The sequence below is a fragment of the Elgaria multicarinata genome, chromosome 6, assembly GCF_023053635.1.
Source record: "Elgaria multicarinata webbii isolate HBS135686 ecotype San Diego chromosome 6, rElgMul1.1.pri, whole genome shotgun sequence".
Taxonomy (NCBI): Eukaryota; Metazoa; Chordata; class Lepidosauria; order Squamata; family Anguidae; genus Elgaria; species Elgaria multicarinata.
This window is the reverse complement of record NC_086176.1, coordinates 102,383,604-102,408,159: the sequence shown is the minus strand read 5'-3', so window position 1 is coordinate 102,408,159 and position 24,556 is coordinate 102,383,604. Positions and strand designations below refer to the sequence as shown.

The following is a 24,556-nucleotide window of genomic DNA, read 5'->3' as shown; positions in this document are numbered from 1 at the left end:
AGAGAGAGAGAGAGAATGAGAACTAAATAATTGCACTATAATTATCCTGCAATGCCCATTCCCATGGCCAAGATCCTTCCACAATGTTTACTGAGAACATCTCTAAACATGCATAGGATTGCACCCTAAGAGACTTAACTTTTAGAGATTTAGCCATAGAGTGGTCAGTCAAGTGTCATACTTTACAGAGGGCTAAATAATCAAATGGAGGACTATTTGAAAGGCCATGACCAAGCTGGTTAAAAGATAAGGGACCATGAGGAGGGAGAGCAAAGGCTGAGCAGGCATATAGTTCACCTGGTCACAGTCTTCCTCAGTTGCTTTTCTATGAGAAGCTGTATTATACTGGTCAGCCCATTGGTCCATCTAGCCCAGGGTTGCCAACACGGACTGGCAGCAGTTGCCCAACGTTTCAAGCAGGGTTTTTTCCAGCCCTGCCTGGGCCAGATCTACACTACTGCTTTAAAGCGCTTTATAACAGTTATAAAGTGCTTTAACTGTTTTAAAGTGCTATAAAACTGTTATAAAGCGCTTTAAAGCAATAGTGTAGATCCGGCCCTGGAGATTCCATGGATTGAACTTGGAACCTTCTTCATGCAAAGCAGGTGCTCTGCTAATGAGCCTATGGCCCCTCTCCATAAAGGTGAATAGTACCTGGACATATATAACTGAAACAATCAAATTCCAAAATGCCAGAAGTTCTGAAAGTCCCTATGTTCTTCAACAATGTAGGCTAAAATCCTGTATCTTTACTGGGGCTTCTGCTTCTGGAATCTTTGTGGCAGTAAGTTCGGCTCCTTTACATAGGTGGATGCATGCTTTGATTCAGGGAATACCTTTCTTGGCAAGTTCTATATTTCTCATTTTGCAGACACTAGATGGCGCTGTGCTTATAGCATGACTCCAGAATTTCACTGGAAAGAATTGCGCTATGAAGTCTTCTTATCGGGTTTCCCCTGATCTTTTTCAAAGCGGAATAAAGGTCATAAAGCATGGTAGATACCCTGGAGGTTGACAATATTATGTACAGGACCCGCAAACTTCCATGAGTGAACAATCACAAGTGTGCAATAAAAGCCTCATATAATTTAGCAATATATCACTTTCAGTGTTCTGTTTTTTTCGAAAGAATTCTTGAACTTGTAGTCTAGCAAAGTGCTAAGTTTTTTGTTACAGATCCCTATTGATCCTTCCACAGCTATAATTCCCAGTGTTATTTAAGCCTGTTTGAGTCTCTGGAATTCCCAGTTATGGAATCCCTTCCAAAAGGTAGTTTTACAAGTTCCATCCCTGATGGCTTTAGGCAAGCTGTGAAAACCTTTTCATTCCACTTGGCTTTTGATGGTTTTTTAAATATATGATTGCAGGTTTTAACCCCACTACTTTTGATTTTAAGGCCATAGTTTTAATTGGTTGCTTTTTGATGTTGCCCTATTTGGTTTTATTCTGTTATGTAAACTTTGGGGGGCCCTTGTTAGGATCAAAAGGTGGTATAATAATGCTTTTATAAATAAATGAATTAAATCAATCAATATACATGTTCATTTCAGTCAGAAGTAGGGAGATGAATTTGGTTTTAATCCCCGTCTCTTTGCATCAGATGGATCTGAATTCTGCTTACATTACCACTGGATTAAACTGGCACTTGCAACGGGAAACAAAAATATAAAATGCAATACCCTCATTTATCTGAGTGGATTGAGGGAAGGAGCAGTCCAAACATTTGAAGAAACAGATGCTTGGCATAGGCAGGAGGGCTTCTGTGCTTTAGACATGAATAATTCAATTTCCTATATGTCTGTGGGTATAACATATTTTCCAACTCATGACCCTTATTTATCAGGGTCAGTCCCTATTTATAGAGTCAGTCCCTTCTTTTTGTATTAGTCTCTGACCCTGGTAAATCGCTGATGGTACTTTGCCTTTGGGTGACGTCTCAAATGGCCTTTAGGACGCACAAGCTTTCCTTCCTCTGTGTTACTAAACTGATCATAAAAGGGAAAGTATTATAGTTCATTTACTCAGGGCCAAAATACACACGATGCTAAATGCATCACTTACTTGGGTGACCAGGTGTCCTCCTTTAGAGAGGGCCATCCTCTGTTTGAAGATGCTCTCTATTTGAAAGGCTGTATGGTCCAATTCAAGTTTCAAGATAATGAGCTATAAGAACAGTTGCCATCCACAGTTAGCACCTGGACGGCAGGCTGAACCGGAGGGTGCACAGGTCTCCTGGCTGGTCACAGAATTCCATACTCTGGTGAGATGTACTCTACTTCTATTTAAATTATAATAAGCATTGCTAAATTTGCATCTATGAATCAGCATATGCAAATGTTATGCCCAATGCACTCCTCTTTTTCCCACTTTTTGGTGATTCATAAGCGGCCACCCTGTCCTGTGCATTTGTGTAGCTGACTCAGGATTTCCTGCACTGCAGCATATGGGATGGGAGGGTTTCCTTGCCTCTTGAACCCCTGTCCTGGTGAAAATGCCCCCTCTGAAGTTGCCATACGGCAGAGGAGAGAAATACGCTAGATATTTGGTGTCAAATAAGCAGTGTTTGATTTAAGAGGTATAGCTTTTCTCAGCATGGCAATATGGCGGTGGAGGAAAGTTCTGCCTATCGGGCAACTGTAAAATGCACAGGAGCTCTGCCAGGAAGAAAAGGTGGCAACATTAAGCTGAGTGTGGTTATCCACAGTTGTATAAGAAATAGAAATGACAAGTCTGGCCATAAAGATGCAGCAGGTTTTACATTCAAATGGCCAAGATGACATGGTTTTGTGTGTGTGTGTGTGTCCAGGTGCCCTTCCCTCAGGCCATGAAACATTCCGGGAGCAGTTCTATGGGGCTTAGTTTCATTTGTGAGAAGCACTGAGGGTTAAGGGATCTTTGTAATATTTGTATTAACAAAGAAAACAAGCAGAGTATAAATGGAAGCAAGTGGCAGGTTAGCTACCTGAGATTAGACGTGTGCAAATCAGCAAAACGTGCACTCGCTGAACATAAGAGGAGGTCACCCCATGAAGCTGATTGGTGGGAGATCCAGGACAAATAAAAGGAAGTACTTCTTCACACAGTGCATAGTTAAATTATGGAACTCACTACCACAAAATGTAGTGATGGCCACCAATTTGGATGGCTTTAAAAGGGGTTTGGATAAATTCCTGGAGGCAAAGGCTATCAATGGCTACTAGTCCTGATGGTTGTGTGCTATCAGCTCTTAGCACCGGGGTGAGCAGACTTCAGGCTTGCAGGATCTACTTTGGGTTCCAAGTGCTAATAAAAAATTGAGACAGATGCAAAATAATGTCTGAATGGGGTGCAGCCGGAAGGAAAATGGTGGCTCACAGTCGGTAAACTACTGCACCCTATCCCCCATGAACCTGCATATACAAGTCCAAATCTACACCTAAGTTACCTCAGAGCAAGAATTCTAACACAAACTCTAACACTGGAATTCTACCTCTGGCAGCAGAGTAGCAGAAAGGCCTGGTTAACGGCCAACGACTTATATTTTACTGGTGAGGAATACTGAGTCAGAAACCCTTGAAGATCTATTCTAGATCACCCAGAGATCTATCAGTTGACCCTGAACTACCTTTTGCTCACCCCTGCTTTGTGCAATTGTACAAGGTTCTGGTTTGTGTACATCTGTAGCTTTTGGATGTAGGCCTAAAAAGCATGCATACATAACATAAGAATTTGCTCCTGGCTTTGATACTGACAAACAGGGAACAAAATAAAGATAGAAAGTAACACAGTCACTCCCTCTATACTTAGAATCTAAGACCAGCTGCTAAAACCTAATAACTGAGCTTTAACTCTGTCGTGCCGTTTAGCCACTGACAGTTGTCATGTAACGTTCTGGCCTGGTAATATAAAATGCTTTAAACTTATATAAAACAACTTCTTGTTAAAAGTCATCAGGCCTTAAGATAGCTTTGGCATTCCTCTTTCCAGTTTCTGCTAATGTAAAAATGCTCATTTTAAAATATTTCAGGTTATTATTTTGTTTGTTCATGAGTTGCAGAAGGTTAAACTTAAGATAAAAACAACAAAGAGTGTTGTGGGAATGGCACCTTAAAGACCAACAAATTTGTTATATCATAAGTGTTGTTGGACTGCATTCCATTTCACCAGATGCATGAAATGATACCTTGAGTTACAGGTGTGTACACACACACACGGTGATGGGATTGTAACAAGTGACACCAGATCAAAGCAAACTGCAGACAATATCAATTATGTTCTTATTAGTAGCCAGTTGTAGATAATGACACAGATGTCTTGACACGAGAAAGCTAATTAACACACAACTAGTGCAATAACACGTATACACACTTTTATCCTGGGTAAAACCACTGGGGATAGAACTGAACCCCTTGATATACTATATTTCAATGGTTTCACATTGTCATCTCCCTGTGAAATGCTTTTGTTGAAGAATAGCCACCTGAAGCTCAGTTACACTGTCCTGGAAGTCTGAAATGTACACACACACACACACACACACACACACACACACACACACATCTTTTGAATATTACTACTTCTGATGTCAGAATTATGTCCACTTATTCTTTGTATAAATAGTTCAACTTCCGCCAATGTATTGCCCCCAGATGTTTTGGACTACAACTCCCATCATCCATAACCATTGGCCACACTGGCTGGGTTGATAGATGTTGTAGTCCAAAACATCTTGAAGGCACTAGGTTGCGGAATACTGGAGGGCTGCCTTCATGGCGCAACCTTACTCTTAAACCCTGTGGTTTCGCTTACCCAGGGTGACGTCAGGGAATCCCCATGGCAAGGAGGGAGTGCGGGGTTTCCGGCAGTCATCCAGGCACCCTGCTCTCTTCCTGGCTTCTGGTGATCAATCACTGGTCGCTTTCTGCCAGGACCACCCACCAGATAGGCGACACAGCGAGCTCAGATGGTGGAAGAGCCAGGGAGACTTCACTCCCACCGAAAAAGTCGGGTAAATCCCTGAGTTTTTTACAGCGCAGCTTCACGGAAAAGCCCCCCACATTGGCTATGAATCTATGGCTGCATCATATAACTGACGCAGCATAGATTTGCAGCCAACAAGGGGCTTTGAGCACATATAGACAGCCCCTAAGATAGATTGTTAAAAACTATTATTCACTATTATTCACTATTATTGAGAGAGAACATTAGATTAATATATAATGTATTGTTATAACATTTCTGTCTTTCCCCACCTCTTCTTTCCTTGTATCTGACTGCAAATTCAGTAAGGGACTTGGATGTCTGCATTTTATTTAAAATTCCTAGGTCATTGAGAGAGGGGGCAGAGGCTAAATAGCAAAACTATTACATAAAATGTTTCTTAAACTCTTTTTTGTAGGAGTGGGGTTCCTTACCTTTGGGAGTCTGTACTTCTCTCGCAAATGAACCCTCAGGACAGCTCTCCCGGCTTTCTTTTGTGCAAATTCGGCATCTCTCTCCATCCTGCAAGCAAAATTGGGAGGTTCTGTAATTGTAAGTTGAGCATTTTCCAATCTCAGAACTTTATATTCTGTGTTTGCCACTATCAAGCCAGCATGAGATTGAATCAAGCAACCTTTACCAATCCTGTGCCTCCAAGGGTGTTGGACTACAGTGACTGGGCATGATGGGAGTTGTTTCCCTCTAGAGGAGCCAGACTGCAGGTTGGGGAAGGGTGGATCAGGCTGTTCACGCAATGGCTGAGTGTGTGGGTTGTTTGTTGAACCGTGATTAGTGTGTTGTCTTAATCCAGGACATTTTCCACAGGGTGTCTTGTTAAACATACAGTGTAGCTTGTTATCCACTCTGAACAACCCAACAATAAACCATGGGTTCTCAAGGTGGCTTGTTCAAGGTGCATGCTTAACAAGCCATTCTGAAGAAATTGTCCTGGGTTCAGACAACACTCTAACTCACAGTTCAACAAACAACCCACGATTCAACAACAACCCACACTCGATCACTAGAACATTCCAACTTATGACTGTCCAGCAAAGGAAAGTCTAGTCCCCAGGAGCTGGTTTAAATGTGAAACTTCTCTTACCATTAAGAAGTTTCTCTTAATAGTCAACTGAAATCTACCCTCCTGTCAGGACCAGATCAGCACACAGCCCTGCAGACATCTGCCCTTTGAAAGGAATGTCTGGGTCTAAGAGCTGCCATTTTTATTCCCCACAGTGATGCAACATCAGAGGCATTGTGGGAAAAGTAATGGTGGCTCTCAAACCCAGCTGTGTGGCCTGTTCCTAGTATGCTGGAGGAGCGCCCCGCCCTTGCCAATATAGGAGGAGCGCCCCCACCAGACGACACTTTGAATGCAGATTTAGGCTACAATCCTATGCCTGCTTACCTAAAAGTAATCCCTGCTGAATACAATACACACATAGGGCTGAACTGCATGAGTCAATTCTCATTCAAAGTGCCATCTTGTACATGCTTAGACAGAAAAATGTCCTATCGTGGCTGCCTGGGGAATGCTGGGAGTTGTAGGATACTTTTCTGTCTAAGCATGCATAGGATGGCTCCTAATACTGTCATGTTAAATCCTGTACTCATTTACCTGAAAGTAAGTCCCACTGATTGAACAATTGAATTTACTACCAATACACAAACTGTGTTGCTAAATCCTGGCCAGAGAGCTGTGATTTGGTCATGGCCCCATAGCAAGTATCCATTCCACACGTGGGATGGCACAAGCTTCCTTTTGCATTTTTTTTCATATGTAGATGGCAACATGCAACTACTGTGTCACATGTCATTGAGGAGTCCTGAGCTCAAATCCCTCCTCAGCCAGGAAGCTCACTGGATAAGCTTTAGGCACGGTTAGGGTGACCATATGAAAAGGAGGACAGGGCTCCTGTATCTTTAACAGTTGTATTGAAAAGGAAATTTCAGCAGGTGTCATTTGTATATATGGGGAATCTGGTGAAATTTCCTCTTCATCACAACAGTTAAAGCTGCCCTCTTTTAAATCTGGTCACTCTAGTATAGCTCCTGCAGCTTTTACTGTGGTGGTGAAGAGGGGATTTCACCAGGTTCTCCATATATACAAATGACACCTGCTGAAATTCCTTTTTCTATGCAACTGTTAAAGATACAGGAGCTCTGTCCTCCTTTTCATATGGTCACCCTAAATTATCATGATTTAAATAGAAAAACAGTACATGTCACCATACTTTGGAAGAGTGTGACCAAGTGACCCATGGGCCTGCCTGTTTAGCCTGTTGTGCTAATGGTTGATGGGCAACAGTTTTTATTTATTTATCCTCCTATTCATATGGTCACCCTAGGCAAGGTGCTTTTTCTGAGTGTCCTCAGCTACCTCACAGGGCTATTGTGAGGAGAGGTCAGGACACCACCACCACTGTACTGCTGCCACAATAAAGAGGAATAGGTTTACTCAGTGTCTGGGCCATTTTTAAAGGGGGGAGTTGCATGCAGTTCAGCTCCCTCAGCAAAGGGGTTGTGTGCTGAACTGCTGCATTCTGTACTAGCTCCAGTTTCTGGACCACCCACTAGAGCGCATTGCAGTTATCCAGCCTTGAGATTACTCATGCTTGTACCACTACGGCTGAGCTATTCCTGCCCAGAACAAGCCATAGCTGGAGTACCGGTCAAAGCTGGAAGAAGGTACTCTGAGCCACCACAGTCTGTTGGGCCTCCAGCAACAGTGATGGATCTGGGAGTGCCCCCAGACTACGAACCTGATCTTTCAGAGGGAATGCAACCCCATCCAGGGGGATGTCTATACGGCTTCTTTACCCCGACCTAAATGCGCAGATTCGCATTTCAGGACACATGACGCGGCCGCCCATTCGCCGCAGCGCCGGGTTTTTAACCCGATAATGTGCATATTCATAGTTGCGATTTACCAAGACTTTTGGATCAACCTTCGAGTTTGCACCGCATGATAGTTATGAGTCTTTGGGGGAGTTAAATCACATTTTGAAATGTGGGCATAACTTTGAGGGCAGGACAAAGTGATTGGCCGATTTCCCACCTTCCCACCTATCGTGTTCTCTGGCTGCCTTGTTCCTTCCCACTGTTTTCATGATTACATGAATCTGCGGAGGTCAGCATATAGAGCTTTTAAAATTAAAACAAAGGGGGGAACAGGCAACAAGAGGGAGGAGATGTTCAGACCCCTGCTCACATCCTCCTCTGCTGCCTCGTTCCTTTTCCCCCTTGGTTTTCCTCTTATATGAATCTACGGAGCTCTGCAGATAAAGCTTTAGTGTTCCGTAGCCTTGTATGTGTGCATTAATAACTGCTGCGGTGTGACACTCTTTGCGTAGATTCGAATCAACAAAAATTCAGGTTTATATTCAATGAGCAATCCTGTTGTCATATAGATGGGGGCCTGAACAGGCAATCAGCCTCTCTCCTGGATTCAGGAACCACTTCCCCACAGGGTGTCTGTCCTGCCTTATTTGTCCATGTAGCTGGATATTGTTTACGCTAACAGTCACTCTGCAGAGTCTCAGGTTTAGTCTGCATGTCATATTCCAATCTGGAATGATGCCCTGTAGCTGTTATTGGACTCAGAGGGTGCCATTTACAGCAAAACAGGAGCATAATCTGGCTGAGGGCCCCGGTGGACACTTTCCCATCAAAATAAGAGCAGTGCAGCGCATAGTTAAACTATGGAACTCGCTACCACAAGACGTCGTGACGGCCAGCAATTTGGACGATTTTCAAAGGGAGTTAGGCAAATTCCTGGATGAAAAGGCTATCAATGGCTACTAGTCCTGATGGCTATGTGCTGCCTCCAGTATCCAAGGCAGTACACCAGTTGCTGGAGAACATGGGCATGAGGGTGCTGTTGTACTCATGTCCTACTTGTGAGTTGCCCAGAGGCAGTTGGTTTGCCACTGTGTGAACAGAATGCTGGGCTAGATAGATCCTTGGTCCAATCCAGCACGGCTGTTCTTCTATTCTTATGAGCATACCTGTTTAAAAAGTATGTTTACCGTAACATGTGCCTTTAAGGCTGATGTTGTTCCTATCATCTGCTACCCAGTCATACAAACATAAGAAGAACCATGTTGGATCAGACCAAGGGTCCATCTAGTCCAGCACTCTGTTCACGCAATGACCAATCAGCTGTCGACCAGGGACCAACAAAGCAGGACATGGTGCAACAGCACCTTCCCACCCATGTTCCCCAGCAACTGGTGTATATAAGCTTAATGCCTCTGATAATGGAGGTAGCACATAGCCATCACTATGAGTAGCCATTGATAGCCTTCTCTTCCAGGAATAGCCTTCTACTCCAGTCTTTTTAACTGGAAATGCCATGGATTGAAACTGGGAATTTTTGCCTGCAAGGTGTGTGATCTGACCTTGAGCTAAACGTCCTCCTCCTCCTGAACTGGAGAGATTTACCAGATTCATTGTCAGTGAAGAATTAGAACAGGAGAAACATCCCACACACCTCCTTGTGGGAGATCTATTTAAGGTACAGGAGCATCCTTGAGGTCAACCTGTGAGCTGATCTCTAAGAAGGCGCCGGGGGAAAGAACATGGCTGTACCACTTCAGAAACCTTAACCATTTACCATTCAAAAGCCATAGGAAGTCTTTGCTCATTCATCTTTTCTTGACATCTCTCCAAAGATCTCTTTGAGATGAGGATGTCAAAAGAGCCCTGCTGGATCAGACCGAAGAGGTCCATCTAGTTCAGCATCCTGCTTCCCATAGCAGCCAGACAGATCTCTAAGGGAAGTCCACAAGTAGGGCAATGAAGGAGTAGCTGCCTCTCCTCTTCTGTTGCTCCCCAAGAACTACCATTCAGTGAAGGTCCCATTTAGCAGTCTCCTTAGCAGGTGCCTGGTATCAGAAGAACCCTGCTATCTCAGCCCCAAAATCCATCTAATGCAGTATCCTTTTTCCCACTATGGCCAATCGGACATTCTACCCACAAGCTGGTTGTGATGGCTGTTGCCCAGCAATTGGTATTCATTGGTACACAGGACGAGGGGAGATCCTTGGCCTAGTTTCAAACTCTGCCCACTTTGGCTCCAGCTCCACCCATGACCGTCATGAGGCCACCAGTGGATTACCCTGCAGATGTTTTGGACTTCAACTCCCATGGTCAGGAAGAGGGTATCAGCCAGTGAAGTTGTAGCGCAAAACATCTGGAGGCTACCAGGTTGGGGAAGGCTGAAATAGTGAAACATGTAATGTTTTGAAATTGTTTAAGTACTTTGGGAAAGCAAGATATAACATCAAAGTATCAGTAGTATCAGTAGCTAAAGCAGTGATTTTCAAAACTGGGAAGTGGGCGAAGTGGAGACCCTGGATGTGTGGGTCACACAGAGATCATGGGAAGATTGAGATGGTGAGGCAAGTGATGCCTTCTTCAGCCACCATCCAAGACACATGGGAGAGTTGAATGTCCTTTGGGAGAGGCCTCCTACTAATGCACTCCTGCTCCATTCCTCTTCTAATGCAAGTGTTGAATACCTCAATCCACAGATAGGCACATGGAGTAACAGGCAATGTAGTTTAGGAAAAACAGAGTTGAATGTGGGCAAAAATGTAACAGGAGAATTTTGATGTGTTAATCAGCTATCCCTTTTGAATGGAAAACACTTTATAAACCGCCCAGAGAGCTTCAGCTATGGGACGGTATATAAATGATGATGATGATGATGATAATTAATAATAATAATCCTGCTACAATTTTGCCCACATTCAGTGATTTTTCACAAGATCTTTCCTGTGCTAATGTGAACACAACTGTTTGCAGGGATCTGTGCACACTAACCTGTGGATTGTATACTTGCTGCTGGCTTTGGCGGGGAGGCCCGGGCCAGCCCTACCATTAGGCAGCCCTACCATTACCTCAGGTGACAAGATGCCGAGGGCTGGGTAGTGGACAAAGCAAGTGTGCCACTTGGCCTTCTTCCCCTTAAACTAGCCTGCTGCCCTCAGGTGTGGTGGAAGACATTCATTTCCAACAGTAAAATAACATTTAAACAGCCAGAACAGCCAGTTTTTATACATGGTCTGGGTAGAAAGGACATCTTGTCCTTTGCCTCAGGCAGCTGGCCCTGGAAGGGATGGGGGACCCACAGGTAACATAAATTTAGAAGAAGGATGGGACTTCAGTTCCATTTATTTTATTTTTTTGTAAAACACTGAGCTAGACTATTGTCAAGTTTGACATTATGAAGAAAATTCCAGCCTTCTCACCCCAAGCCCTCTATTTTTCCTCCCCCACTTTTTAATTTTATTTTATAACATTTATATTCCGCCCTATATCACAAGGATCTCAGAGAGGTATACAGATAAAATCATACATATAAAATACAATAAATACACAATTCTAAAACAAATTAAACCATTGATATGTTAAAACCAATATAAAATTTTAAAACAGTAAAATCCACTTAAAACAAGAAGTGTGCAGGCTGGTGGATTTAGCCACCAAAGGCTCTGTTAAAAAGCTATGTCTTAACCCGGCACTGAAATGCAGCCAGTGCTGGCGCCAGTCGGGCCTCCAGGGGGAGAGCATTCCACAGCCGGGGTGCCACAGCAGAGAAAGACCTCTCCCATGTCCCACCATAGCATATATCTCGTGTTGGTGGGGCCCTTTTCCATTCATCATTAGATACCATCATCTCAGGTAAAGTGAAAGACAGCGTTAGGCCTCCTTTTCCATAGCAGGCCCCTTCCCCTTGTTCCTGTAAAGTAACCATGGCTGTCAGGAAGTAACTAATGCTCCTCCCCCTTAATCTGGAAGTTGTGCTTAGTGTAGATAACTCATCCACAGTTCTGCCTCCTCTGTCCAAGTAGTCCACACTTCATAAGAACATAAGAAGAGCCCTGCTGGATCAGAGCAAGGGTCCATCTAGTCCAGCACTCTGTTCCCACAGTGGCCAACCAGCTGTTGACCGGAGACCCACAAGCAGGACATGGTGCAACAGCACCCTCCCGCCCACAATCCCCAGCAACTGGTGTATACAGGCTTACTGCTTCTGATACTGGAGGTATAGCTTTCTCCTCTCAAAGGCTACTAGTCCTGATGGCCATGTGCTATGCATTAGCAATGCCATGTTGGGTTGTCCACCCTATAATTAGGGTTGTCCATATTTCAACCAAACACTTTAGTTGTGCCCTTAACAGCAGAGCTTAGCAGGTGCCGATGTTTATCTCAGTTCTGTGGAAAGCTTCCCTTGTGGATCAAATGTTGTTAAAGGCACAAATGCAGGTCAGGTAATTTTTCCCTGATTATCTGGCAACCCAGCCTGCCATACACTAGACAGAGAGAGGTGAAGTGCAGATCATCAACTGAAGTAACAAGATATATCCATGATTATGAAACTCAGTTAAAAAAAATGTCCAGTGGTCAGTGGTATGGGCATTAGGAACCTCAAGACTGGATTACTGCAATGTGCTCTATGTGGGGCTGCCCTTAAGACTGCCCCGGAAGCTGGAGCTAGTACAGAACGCAGCAGTTCGGCAGTTATCAGGAGCTGCCTCTTTTCAGCGTATAACTCCTTTGCTGAGGGAATTGCACTGGCTACCTATTGGCTACCAGGCCAGGTTTAAGGTTTTGGTACCAGCGTACAAAGCCTTGAACAACTTGGGACCAGGATACTGGAACTCTCTGTCCCTGGAGGTCAGGCAGGCACCAACACTAGGCTGCTTCTGGTGCCTCATGAAAATAACTCTGTTTCAAGATGTCTTTTGCAACTGACTAGCTGCTGTTTTTCTGGTTCCTTCGTTTTTAAATTGAACAACTTTAATTTGCTTTTTAAATTTTTCTTTACTGTTTATTGATAATGTAGCAAGTTCAAGAAAGCAGGAAAACAAGAGGGGGGAAGGAGGGGTTTAATCCAGTCTGAGCCACTGATTCATTGGGTGACCTTTGGCAAATCATTTAACCTCTGGGAAATGCAGTCTGTTCAGCTATAAAACTGCAACATTACCGGGAAGGGGGAGGGGAGAGAATGGACATTGCATCTGTTATCAAATTCCCTTGATGACTCAATCAGCCATTTGCGTAATGGCTGCTTCTTTCCCATTTATATATTGACCTGGGTACAAAGTTTAATTCCCGCCTTGAAAAGCATGCTAATTCTGTTTTCTGCTAAGAGGAAACACAACTTAGCCTGGAAAACCTCATTCAAAAACATTATTGAAAGGTATCATTAATGGAAGGAATTTGCTCATTCCAGGTTTGGAAAGTGTTGATGGTGGGTGGACAGGGTTGACTACCCACCTCCTCCTATTGGACGTTTGAGAAAATTTCTAATAAGTGTAACTGTATTTGAGTTTCCATGTTTCTAAATCCACGTCACAAAAATGGCTACTTCTAAATATAGTCTGGTTTGCCTTAAATTCCATAGGTCATTAACCCTTCACCCATAATCATCTTAGATGTGGGGTTTAGCCAACCATTATGTAATTGATCATTAGTGAAATGATGCACTGGAGATTTAAAATTCAATTGTTTTTGTAGCTGAAATTGTGGCTGGCTTTTATGCTTTTATGAAACCTTTTGTTTTGCTTTGCATGATCTTACAGATACATTACTCATATCATTGGCAATTGGATTTTTGACAAGCATCTTATTTTAATCCCCCCTTTCTTTCTTTCTTCCTTTTTTTTTACAAATACCCAACTTCATTTTAAAAGCATGATGTAGGAGGGACAGACAAATGAAAATTCTCACGTGTCATTTTAAAATCAGATCTCATTTAGGTAAAGAGAAGTAAATGATAGCTGACTCCATTTGTGCATATTTGTAATGAATTATGCAGGCAAAAAGGGATTTTAAGCACATTCTGGCATTTTCAGAGGGAGTCTCATGTAACATTGAACATTAACTGTGTTTGTGTTTAAAATAAATCTAACCTTGTACCGCTCATTAAGTTTACAAAAATAAAATTTAAAAAATGATCCAACTAATGTTAAGATCTTTAAAAACTGATCAAAATATGTTTGAGAGGCTGAAATAGTAAAAATACATTCAGATTTGAAGCTTTTATTTTGGAGGAAGTAGCTGGGACATGCAAGGCATTTCTCCCTTTTCTTTCCTAGGAATCTGTAGAAAGGAAATTCAGATGTGGTGTTGTAATTTTTGTGGAGACAATGCCACAACAACAACAACAACAACAACAACAACAACAATAATAATTCCAAATCTATCAATGGAGCTTCTTCCATTTAAGAAACATAGATACTGCACCCAACCCAATGTCCCCTCTTGTGGGGACAATCAGTTATGTAGTGACAATATGGGAATTTGTACTTACTTCTCCTCTATCACTTGCTTTTGATACTCCTCATATTCCTCCCGGGTCATTCCTGCTGCCGCGGCTGGGTCAGCAGGTGCTGCTTCTTCTTTGGTTTCTTCACCCCCTCCACCAAGTCCCAAATTTTTCACCTGGTTGCTCAACATACTTTTCATTAGGAAAGCCATTTTCTTTTTCTTTGCCCCCCCCCCAAAAAACAACCCCACCCCCTCCAAAAAAGAAGAAAAAATAAACAAACCAAGAACAGAAAGACACAACTCCAAAAAATAATAATAAATTAGTTGGAAAATTTCTACAGTCCTGTACAGCTCTTGAACGGCACAGTGCTAGTGAAAACTGTATGCCAAAAACAGTTTGTCAGCCATAATCTGGATTAAGGCAGTGAACTCCTTAGTATCCAGAGGCAGATGGTTCAGATTACTCGGAGGAAAAAAAAAAACATTAGATGCAGCTACCTACTTTTTATATTAATACCTTAAGCCAATTTTACTTCTAAAAACAAAAAAATCGCAAGAGACATTGAGACAATGTTAAGTTCTCCTTAGTTTTTAGATGTTCAAGTTGCTCCAGTTGCTCAAATTTAAATGGTAGGACCTGGTTGATTACATGAGTACTGTAGAACGTGTCAGCAAATCATGTTGGATGGACAGGGACCAAAGAGATTTGTAGTGGTTGTAGAGGGAGCAATAGGATTCTTCATTAAATGAGAATCAATCCTTTTATCCATTAATATTCTTTTATCCCATTGGGCCATGGATTTTAGGTCAGCCTTCTCTTTCAGATTCTTCAGTGGTTTGTGGCTAGCCAATGGAAAATTATGCCAAACTCCTACTGGGACAGGGTACTAGTCTCCCTATTTAAAACCACCACCAAAAACTTAGTATGATCACAGAATACAACCCAGATATGTAGATGAGAGGACAGTGTGATGCAGTGGTTAGAATGTCAGGCTCAAGACCCAGCTTCAAATTTTACTCAGCCACAAAGCTCATTGGTTGATCCTGAGTCAGTCAGTCAGTGTGTGTGTGTGTGTGTCTAATGTATCTTGAGGATAAAGTGTGTATGTGGCAGAGCGTGGAGTAGATCATGTAAGCCACAAAGGACTCTGAAGTGATACAAGCAAAATGCAGGTTTACCACCTCAGTGAGAAGTAGGCCACAGTCATGTGTGCCTTGCAAACGTGCTCGTATGTTGCAATCATTTGCCCCTCATTTGCATGATCGATGCCAACCTTCTCCAACCTGGTACCCTCCAGATGTTTTGGACTGAAACTCCCAGAATTCCTGGCTTTTGGCTTTGCTATCTGAAGCTGATGGAAGTTGAAGTCCAAACCGAGAAGACCAGGTTAGGTTGATCTACACTTTATTACAGAATTTGACTGTTGCCATTCAAACTGGTATGCCCGATGTCTAGATTTTATTTATTTATTTATGTATGTATTACATTTATGTACTGCCCCATAGCCAAAGCTCTCTGGGTGGTTTGCAAAGATTAAAACACAGAAAATTGAAAACAAATATACAAAATTTAAAACCATAAAAAGCATAAAAAGCTATTACAGTTTTTTTAAACAATGAAAGAGCTACATCATTATATAGGGGGAAATAGCATAAATTTAGGATAAAAGAAAAGTCTAAGTGCAGTGACTGTAACTCAATGGTAGAGCACATGTTTTGTATGTGGAAGGTTGTCTCCTTGGTGGAGCAAGGGGAGAATGCCATAGCTGTTTAACTTCCTGAGCCTACTGAATTATTCAGATCACAAAGATCCATGACTGGGTATCCTTCTTGGGTACAGTGAAGTATCTTGAGTAGAATGAATCCCCTTGCGTGAGACCTGATGGCCACTGTCTAGGGGAGTGTCAAGATTTACTCTTTCAATGAAGGATACCAGCTGGTGATGAGATAGAGACCATCCAACCCTGATGATGGTGAGCATCCACTGGACTATGGTGATCTCCTGCAGTGCACTGGCAAAATCCCTGAGGTGAATCCCATGCAGAGGTAGAAGTGGATCTTGGCTGTTGATGGCTGGGCATTCCAAGACGACATTTTGAAGAGTCCAAACTCCTGCATCGATTAGAACACCTTGGTTAACCCATTGCAAAGGGTTTCCACCCCCAGCCTATCTATGAGATGCCTGAAATGAATTGGACCTGGATGATGTTCAGCGTAAAGGGGATCTCTGCCAATGATGGACTGAGCATAGGTTGCATTTCTTGTTCTGTAATACCCATATGACAAGTGGCCACAAAAAGTTTCTGCTCTTGGTTCAAAGTGTCATCAGTGGACTCACTAAAAAAGACCCCTCCGATCAAATGGGAAATCCTGTATGAGAGTCTTAGGGCTCATCTACACCAAGCAGGATATTCCACAATGAAAGTGGTATGAAAGTGGTATATAAAAGGCAGGAGCCACACCAAGCAAGATATAGAGGAACGAAAGCAGTATATGGTATGGCCGTAGCTAGACCTAAGGTTTATCCCTGGTTCATCCCTGCCTGAGCACTGGATGCCCTGTGTGGCACTTAGATGAACAGGTTTGACCCCAGGACAATCCTGGGATAAACCTTAGGTCTAGCTATGCCCTGTGTCAATGGGCCCCAACTAGGGGTGTGCACGGACCCCCCGCTCCGCTTCACTTGTAGATCCGCCATTTTCCGGATCGGGCCGCTCCGCCCCGCCCCCGCTCTGCCCACTTCCGCTCTGCTCCGCCCGGAGCTCCGGATCCGGATCCGGAGCTCCGTTTCCCCCCCCCATAGGCTTGCATTGAAAGCTAAAAAATTATACAACATTTTTTCTGTTCAAGTTAGAAACCTCATGTTTGGCACCATGACACCTCATGGGGATATACACATGCACGCCAAGTTTCAAAGCAATCCCATCATCCCCTGATTTTTGGCGAATTTTTGAAAATCGGGCACCCCACACACAACATCCCTGCGAGGTGGGCAGGGGAGGAGGGAGGGAAGGCAGGCAGGCATGCAGCTGGCATTTCTGGGGGCATAAGGAAGTGAGCCAAGGATAAGCCAGTAATGCATATAAAATGGAATAAATCAATAAATAAACAAAGGAGGGGTGGAATTAAAAGCAGCAGTGTTGCTGAATAAACAGCAAGAAGATTTTTTTTAAAAAAGGCTATATCTGTCTTTTACCAGCAATAGGGGGACGTGCCCGGGGGAGGGGGAAGCAGCTGCCAGTTCAACTCAAGACAGCCACCAACAGCTCTGAGATTAAGAAGTAAACGCTCACTTCAACTCATAACAGGCATCGCTCCACCACTAAAAAGTGAACATTCACTTCAACTCATGATAGGCATTGCTCCACCGTTTTACTCTCTTTGGAAGGCTCTAATGGCCTTCCAGTGCAGGAGAGAGTGGGGGCACGTCCACAATGAGATGCCCTAGGGGAGCTCATCCCCTTGCACCACATCTTTTCAGTTGTTCCCCAAAGTTAGGGTGGGGAGCAGTGCTGTGTTTCTATCTCTTATTCTTGGCTTAGTATATGATTTCAGGTTGTGTTTGTGCATTTGGTGGGGCTACTGTGTTAAAAAACACGGGGAAAAGCCCGTTCAGATGAAGAAAGAGAAGTTTCCCAGAATCCCAAGTTACCTGTTTTGCCTATGCCCTCCTCTAACTTTGGGATCATCATGACCGGGAGCTGACTCTGCCCCTCAGCCCTTTGAAAAAGGTATTTTTCCCACCGATTTTTAAAAAACTTCTAGCGCGCGACCCGGACAACGCAGAAAGTTGAGAATAGTCTCAAAATGACCCGCATCCACGACTCTCTGTGCACAAGAATTTTCAGAACGATAGCTTAAAAACCAACCCAGTTATGCCCGATTCTTTCCCTCAATGCAATCCTATGGGCGAAAAGCCGAAAACGCCGTTTGAGCCGCGCGGTTGACCCGATTTTCACAAAAATATAGCACGCGACCCAGACAACGCAGAGAGGTGAGAGTGGTCTCAAAATGACCCCCATCCACGACTCTCTGTGCACAAGAATTTTCAGAACGATAGCTTAAAAACCAACCCAGTTATGCCCGAGTCTTTCCCTCAATGCAATCCTATGGGCGAAAAGCTGAAAACGCCGTTTGAGCCGCGCAGTTGACCCGATTTTCACAAAAATATAGCACGCGACCCAGAAAACGCAGAGAGGTGAGAGTGGTCTCAAAATGACCCCCATCCACGACTCTCTGAGCACAAGAATTTCTAGAACGATAGCTTCAAAAAGAACGTAGTTATGCGCGATTATTTGCCGCAATGCAATCCTATGGTGAAATGTTTTCAAGATGGCGACCGGAGCGCTCCGCCTGAACTAGGAGCTCCGAAAAATGGCCGCTTCTCTTCGCCTTGCTTCTAGGGGGTCCGCGGTCCGCTCCTACTCCGCCTCTGGGTAAGGCGGAGCAGGCCAATCCGCTACTGCTTCTACGCTCCTAATCGGAGCGGATCACACCCCTAGCCCCAACAGTTGTCAGTGCACTTCAATACCGCTATAAAGCAGTAGCGTGGCTCCTGCCTTTTATATACTGCTTTCATACCACTTTCATAGTGCAATATCTGGCTTGGTGTAGATCTGGCGTTAGCTTCCTTGATTAGAGCAGTAGACCGCAGCCAAGCAGGACTCCTCAAGGTTAGGGCAGCCACCAGGGACTTCGTGTTATAGTTGGCCATGTGTTAATTTGCTGAGAGGCTTTATGGTGGAATACTTGAATGAGTTCCTGCTTGTCATCTGGCAAGTGCTTGAAGAATTAGGCAGCTGTCTCCCATAAAAAGTGTTGGTATGTGGACATGCAGTCTGCTACCTTGAAAGACAAGAGTGGCAGTACAGTAAATCCACCATGTTGAGCCTTCTTCCCTTCCTCCCCTAAGTGCTGAGTTAGACTTGGACTGCATCACCTCCCCTATGATGAAGTTGGGCATGGGATGTTCAAAGACGAACTCACACTGTTGTTGCAGAACATGGTAGTGAGTTTTGATCCTTTTTGACGTTGGACAGAGAAATGTTTCACTCAAGAACTCTTCGTTACTTGCAGTAACATTGGCAGAATAGGGACAGCAGCCAGCAGTGATATGTCAGAATGCACAAGCTCAAAAATGGGGATCTTGAACTTGGGCCACTGTATGCTGCCTTTAAACCCAATGTGTTCACCATTCATAAATCTGTTGGGTGTATGGATGAGTGTTCTGTGTAGGAGAAATTGGGATTTGGACCCGAATATTTTCATCAGGTAAGGCAACAAAATAGAGTGACCAAAGACAATAACTCAAGGGTCCGATGGCAGCTCCTCTACCTGTACCAAATACTGAAGCTGAGATAGTTCCTGGCTTTGGGATGAGGGCTTCCAACATAAATTGTAGGGCTGACGTGGCAGATCTGGGTTTCCCTATGGCAGCACACTGCCTATGGGATCACGGGTCTGACCGCCCTGCTTCCTTTCTTATCACATTCCTTTCTTATCGCACAGCATGTCCTGTTTACCCCTAGCTTGTTTACCTCTAGTCTCACACAGGGACAAGGTGATAATGAAGTTGGCTCCGTAGAAGAGGAGGAGGGAAAGGGGGGGGGGAACTATATAACTACATTGCATGTACACAATAAAAGAACTTCTGCCCTCACGTCGGAGTACGCGTTTCCTTCAATAAATGGCTGTTGTGGCTATTTCTGAGTGATTGTCAAGGTCAAAACTAACAGCAGAGGAATGAATGGAAACTAAAGTAAAAGGCAGCATCACTGAGGGTTCCAACAAGAACAGCATAGTCTTCAGAACCTCTACAGGACAGTTATGTTCTGCCCATAGCAGTCATGATTGACCTTGGTTCTGAAGGAGGAAGAAACAAAGAGAGAGGGGTAGACACCACCAAAATAATTTCAGTGGATGTCTAATTGAGAAGAACCACAACCTTTCTGTTCCAAAGGTTGAGGTGGAAATGGAGTTGGCTTGGAGACTGTAGCAGAAGGCAGATAACAACATTCATGACAGTGGGACTTGCTTCAATACTGATTAGGATGAAAACAATAATGGTGTTATGTATAACCCCAGAATTTAACAATAATGGTGTTATGTATAACCCCAGTGTTCCGTCTGAAGCGCTACTGTTGTCCTGAGATGCAGTTTTGCTCCTTCCAATACACATTTTATTTCTGAGGGATATTGTGGTTGAGGTTTAACTTTAAAAATTCCCTAAAAGTCAGGGGATTATCAAATTTGCTTCAAAGTTGGCATGCATAAGGTCCTATGTGGAAGCTATCATGGTGCCCATTTCATGTGTATATGTGCTTGGGAAAAGGTCTGAATCCATCCGAATCTGTCCAAAGCTCTTCGGACCTCCCCAACCCGCTTCGGATTCAGAGGTCCGAATCACCCCAATCCACTTTGGATTCGGAATTCAGATCCGAAGTGGTGCACAGCCCTAGTTTTGTCTTTTTTAAATGTCTAGCCAAATAGCTTTCTGCAATGGTCTCGGCAGCAATCAGAAAGGAACTGTGTGGGAAGGTCGGAGCCATGCCCTCTTGAGCATGCAATAAGAGAATGGATGAAGAGCCCACTAAAACTCTGGTTGACCTATAGAAGCTTCATGAATTAAGTTCTGTATAGGCTCTGTGAAACCCATTTGTGGAACTGCATAGAGACCACAAAGAACATACACTTCAAAATTATATAAATGATAGTAACTTGGTGAGGATTGCAAACACTTTGGAAAACTGGGCACATCAAGCATAAGATGAATAGAAATAAATAGGGAGTTTTAAGAAAGACAAAGAGACCTGCTTGACAAACAGGTACAGACACTGCCTTTGTATTCAGAGAGAAGCAATGAACTAGTCAAGCCTAAAATGTAGTGTGAGAGAGGCACTGGTCAAGCCTAAAATGTAGTGTGAGAGGCACATCAACAATGTATTTCCAAGAGAACTGAGAGTATAGAGAACTATGGATATACAATTTGTATATCCTCACCCAATAGAGAAGACTAAGGGTAAGGCAAATGTACTATTTAAAGGGAGTTCTACCTTCCTTCCACAGATGTAATCTGCATGATGATGAGAAGTATCAGATGTACCAATACAAGATGGGTGAAACCTGGCTTATGTGAAAAGGATCTAGGGACTTTAGTTGACCATAAGCTAAACATGAATCAGCAGTGCAATACAGTAGCTAAAAGGGATAATGCAGCTTTAGGTTGCATCAACAGCGGTATAGTATTCAGATCGATACAAGTAATGGTACTATCCTACTCTGCTTTGATTACACCTCACCTGGAATATTCTGTCCAGCTCTGATCAGTGCCCCACCACTCAAAATCACTTATAGAGACAATTAAAATTGATTTTTAAAAATAAATCAATACATTAAAATACAATAAAAATAACCTATTACAAAATATAGCACCCAACCCAACAGATTCCCTTAAAAGCCAAAGGTCTGCTGGAATAAAGCAGTCTTTCGTCTGCCTGCAGAAGGATAGCAGAGGGGAAGTGAACCTAGTGGCTTTTAAGCCGAGGCTGGATGGCCACTGTGAATAATCCATAACAGGCACCATCCACATGCAGTCACCCATCCCACTGCAGGCCGAAGCCTTTCCAGCCAAACAAATGTGACATGACATGCTGCAATGTTTTACTGTTTATTGCTAATTATATGTGTTTGTAACGTTTTACTGATTATTGCTATTTAGGATGTAAATGCTGCTTGGATTTCGGATAAAAGGTTGGTAAGTGGTTAATTTTGTGGGGAGAGGGAGGGAGTGCTGATTGGCTGTTGGATTCAAATGTTTTGAATGGCAGCAGTTGGAAGGAGGAGTTAAGAGAAGAAGTTGGGAGCTGTGTGTGGAGAGAATGAGAAAGAGTCTGGGTTTGTCTGCACAAGGGGTTAGAACAGAGGAAGATCAATGTGTTTTAATATTTTTTTGTGGGGGGGAATGAATGGAAAGAGATAGTGTAGACCAGTGGGTAGAGTAGGCAGGGTTATACAGGATACTGTATTGAAACAAATATCACAACAAATGAAACCACAAGATATATAAACTGCATGAACTTCCTGATTATGAAACAAAATAACTTTTATTTAACAAACTGGATTAGATTCTTAAAGTACCTGAGGTAAGGTAGAATGTTCTATGGTGGCAACAGTGAAGGAAAAGGGTGAATAGAGAGTGCCGGGCTGGTGGCTGTGAGGCCAAAAAGGGTCAGTGAGTCACAGAATCAGTGAGCATCATTCTGATGGCCCACCCCATAGTTGGGATCCTTTTATTATAGAGAAATAAAGGAAATTTAAAGGGTAAATTATCATGCATGCTAGCTGCTGCACAGCTATGGATTATTCACATGGGTTTGGTAGTAGCAGGTTTCCTGCATCAGCAGCATATTGAACTAAGTGACCTCAAAGTTTTATTCCAACTCTATGCTTCTAAGGTACAGACTCTCTATTGAATGGGCCATCTGTCAATCTTGCCCCTCCATTTTGTGTGTGATAGCTAAAGTTGTAAATAGCAACTGGTTCTAGCCCAGAAATAATCCAGTATACCTAGATTACTTCCTAACTGACACCTCCCTTATTGAGGCTGGGTCCAAATAATCTTGGTTCAGATGCAGGATGGCGATGGCATCAACCCATAGTACCGCACAACAGTATGGCGGAGTTTGCAGCTTCCAACCATCTGTAGAGCTGGACTTGTGGACTAATATAGGTCGATGTGAAAGGAAACTACAAATTATGAAGTAATCGGTTTTGATAATGCAGAAGAAATGCAAGAGGAGTGAATGGTAAACAAGCAGTAAATTGGCAAAGGAAAGGATCCAACTTTTGAAACCACTGGAAGAAATTAAACAAGCAGGTTAGTAGTAAATGTTACTACTAACGTTCATAACATTGCTTTTACTTCTTTAAAGGGGTGGATATGCATGATTTGAACAGTAGGGCTTGCCATAAGATTGTGCTGCATATCCCACATAGCTTAGAATCTCTTTGGGTCAGGAACACTGTTATAACATTGGATATATATTTTTAAGTTCTTGGCTATACTTTTAGTAACCTTTTGAATTAATTCAGTGTGAACTGGGCCTCCCAACAAAGCTACCATTTCACTGGACATATGGGAGAAATCCTTCTTGGCTAATCTCTTAATATACTTTAGTAGCTTTCTAATTAAAGCACACCCTCCTCCTTAAAAAAAGAAAAGGAAAAAAGTACAGGACGTTCAGTAATCCAAGATTATCATTTGTTAATCAGCAGGCATGAACTTTCTTTTTTTGAAATAGAATAGCATTTTGGACTAAATGGTTTTGATTTTATATCAAATTTAAACATATTGATCTGGGGCTTAATACGTTGTTGTTGTTTTTTAAAAGAACAGCCTAGTAACCTCACCAGGATTAGCGTACGTACTACTGGCCTAGAAAAAGTTGAGGATCTTCTAATTTGTATGTGTAGAGTACTTTACAAGTTATGCAAAATTATAATACAATTAGGTTAAGGATCTTGCTTTTCCATCCCACCATCGATGTTTACCAAATTATACATTTCAACAAAATTGGCTAAAAATATTTATTGAAATAGGTTTCTGATTTTCTTAAATTTGAATTTTGAGACCATAGGACAGCTTTTTTTAAAAAAAAGCATACAAGAGCTGACAATACAATTAAATTCTCTTCAGCAGTGCTTCCACAAAACGACTGTGGAATTCTCTTACAGAAGGTGGCTTGTACAAACATAGTTAAGAGATTTTTACATTTACTTGCTTCAGCAGTACCATGTGCAACAGTGATTTAACACACCCTGTTGCTTTTTATACTGGTTTGTAAATTGCTAACATCTGTCGTGGTTTAAAGAGTGTACACTCACCAATTAGAAATGCTCATACAGCCTTTTGGAGATAAGAACATTACAGCTGTAAACCTATACCCCAGCCTAACCCAACCTGGTGCCCTCCAGATGTTTTGGACTCTCAACTGCCACTACACTTGGCCCACATGGCCAATGGTCAGGAATGCTGGGAGGTATAGTCCCAAACATCTGGAGGGCACTAGGTTCAAGAATAACCCCCACTGAATGCACTGGGCCTTACTTCAGAGCAAATATGCGTAGGATTGGCCTATAACAGGCCTACATTTGACCACATGCTATACTGAAGAGGGTTATGTCTGAGAAAGGACACAATGTGCTTGACATGCCGACTGAACTTCAAATGGGACCAAACCGGCTTAGATGCAGGTATGTCACGTAGGAGTGTAACTATGCAGAAGTTGATGGGATTAGGTAGCAAACCCCTGTGTTTTCA

General features: G+C 43.0%; 1 protein-coding gene across 1 annotated transcript in view; it reads right to left on the bottom strand.

The window, feature by feature from the left end:
* Nucleotides 1–14,448, bottom strand: part of CPLX4 (complexin 4) — a 30,240-nt gene extending 15,792 nt beyond the window's left edge. Inside the window, exons 1-2 of the mRNA XM_063128688.1 lie at nt 14,282–14,448; nt 5,394–5,481 (exon numbers count right to left, since the gene is read on the bottom strand). Of these exons, the coding sequence (XP_062984758.1) occupies nt 5,394–5,481; nt 14,282–14,448 (255 nt within the window). The remainder of the gene's footprint in view (nt 1–5,393; nt 5,482–14,281) is intronic.
* Nucleotides 14,449–24,556: the final 10,108 nt, after the last annotated feature.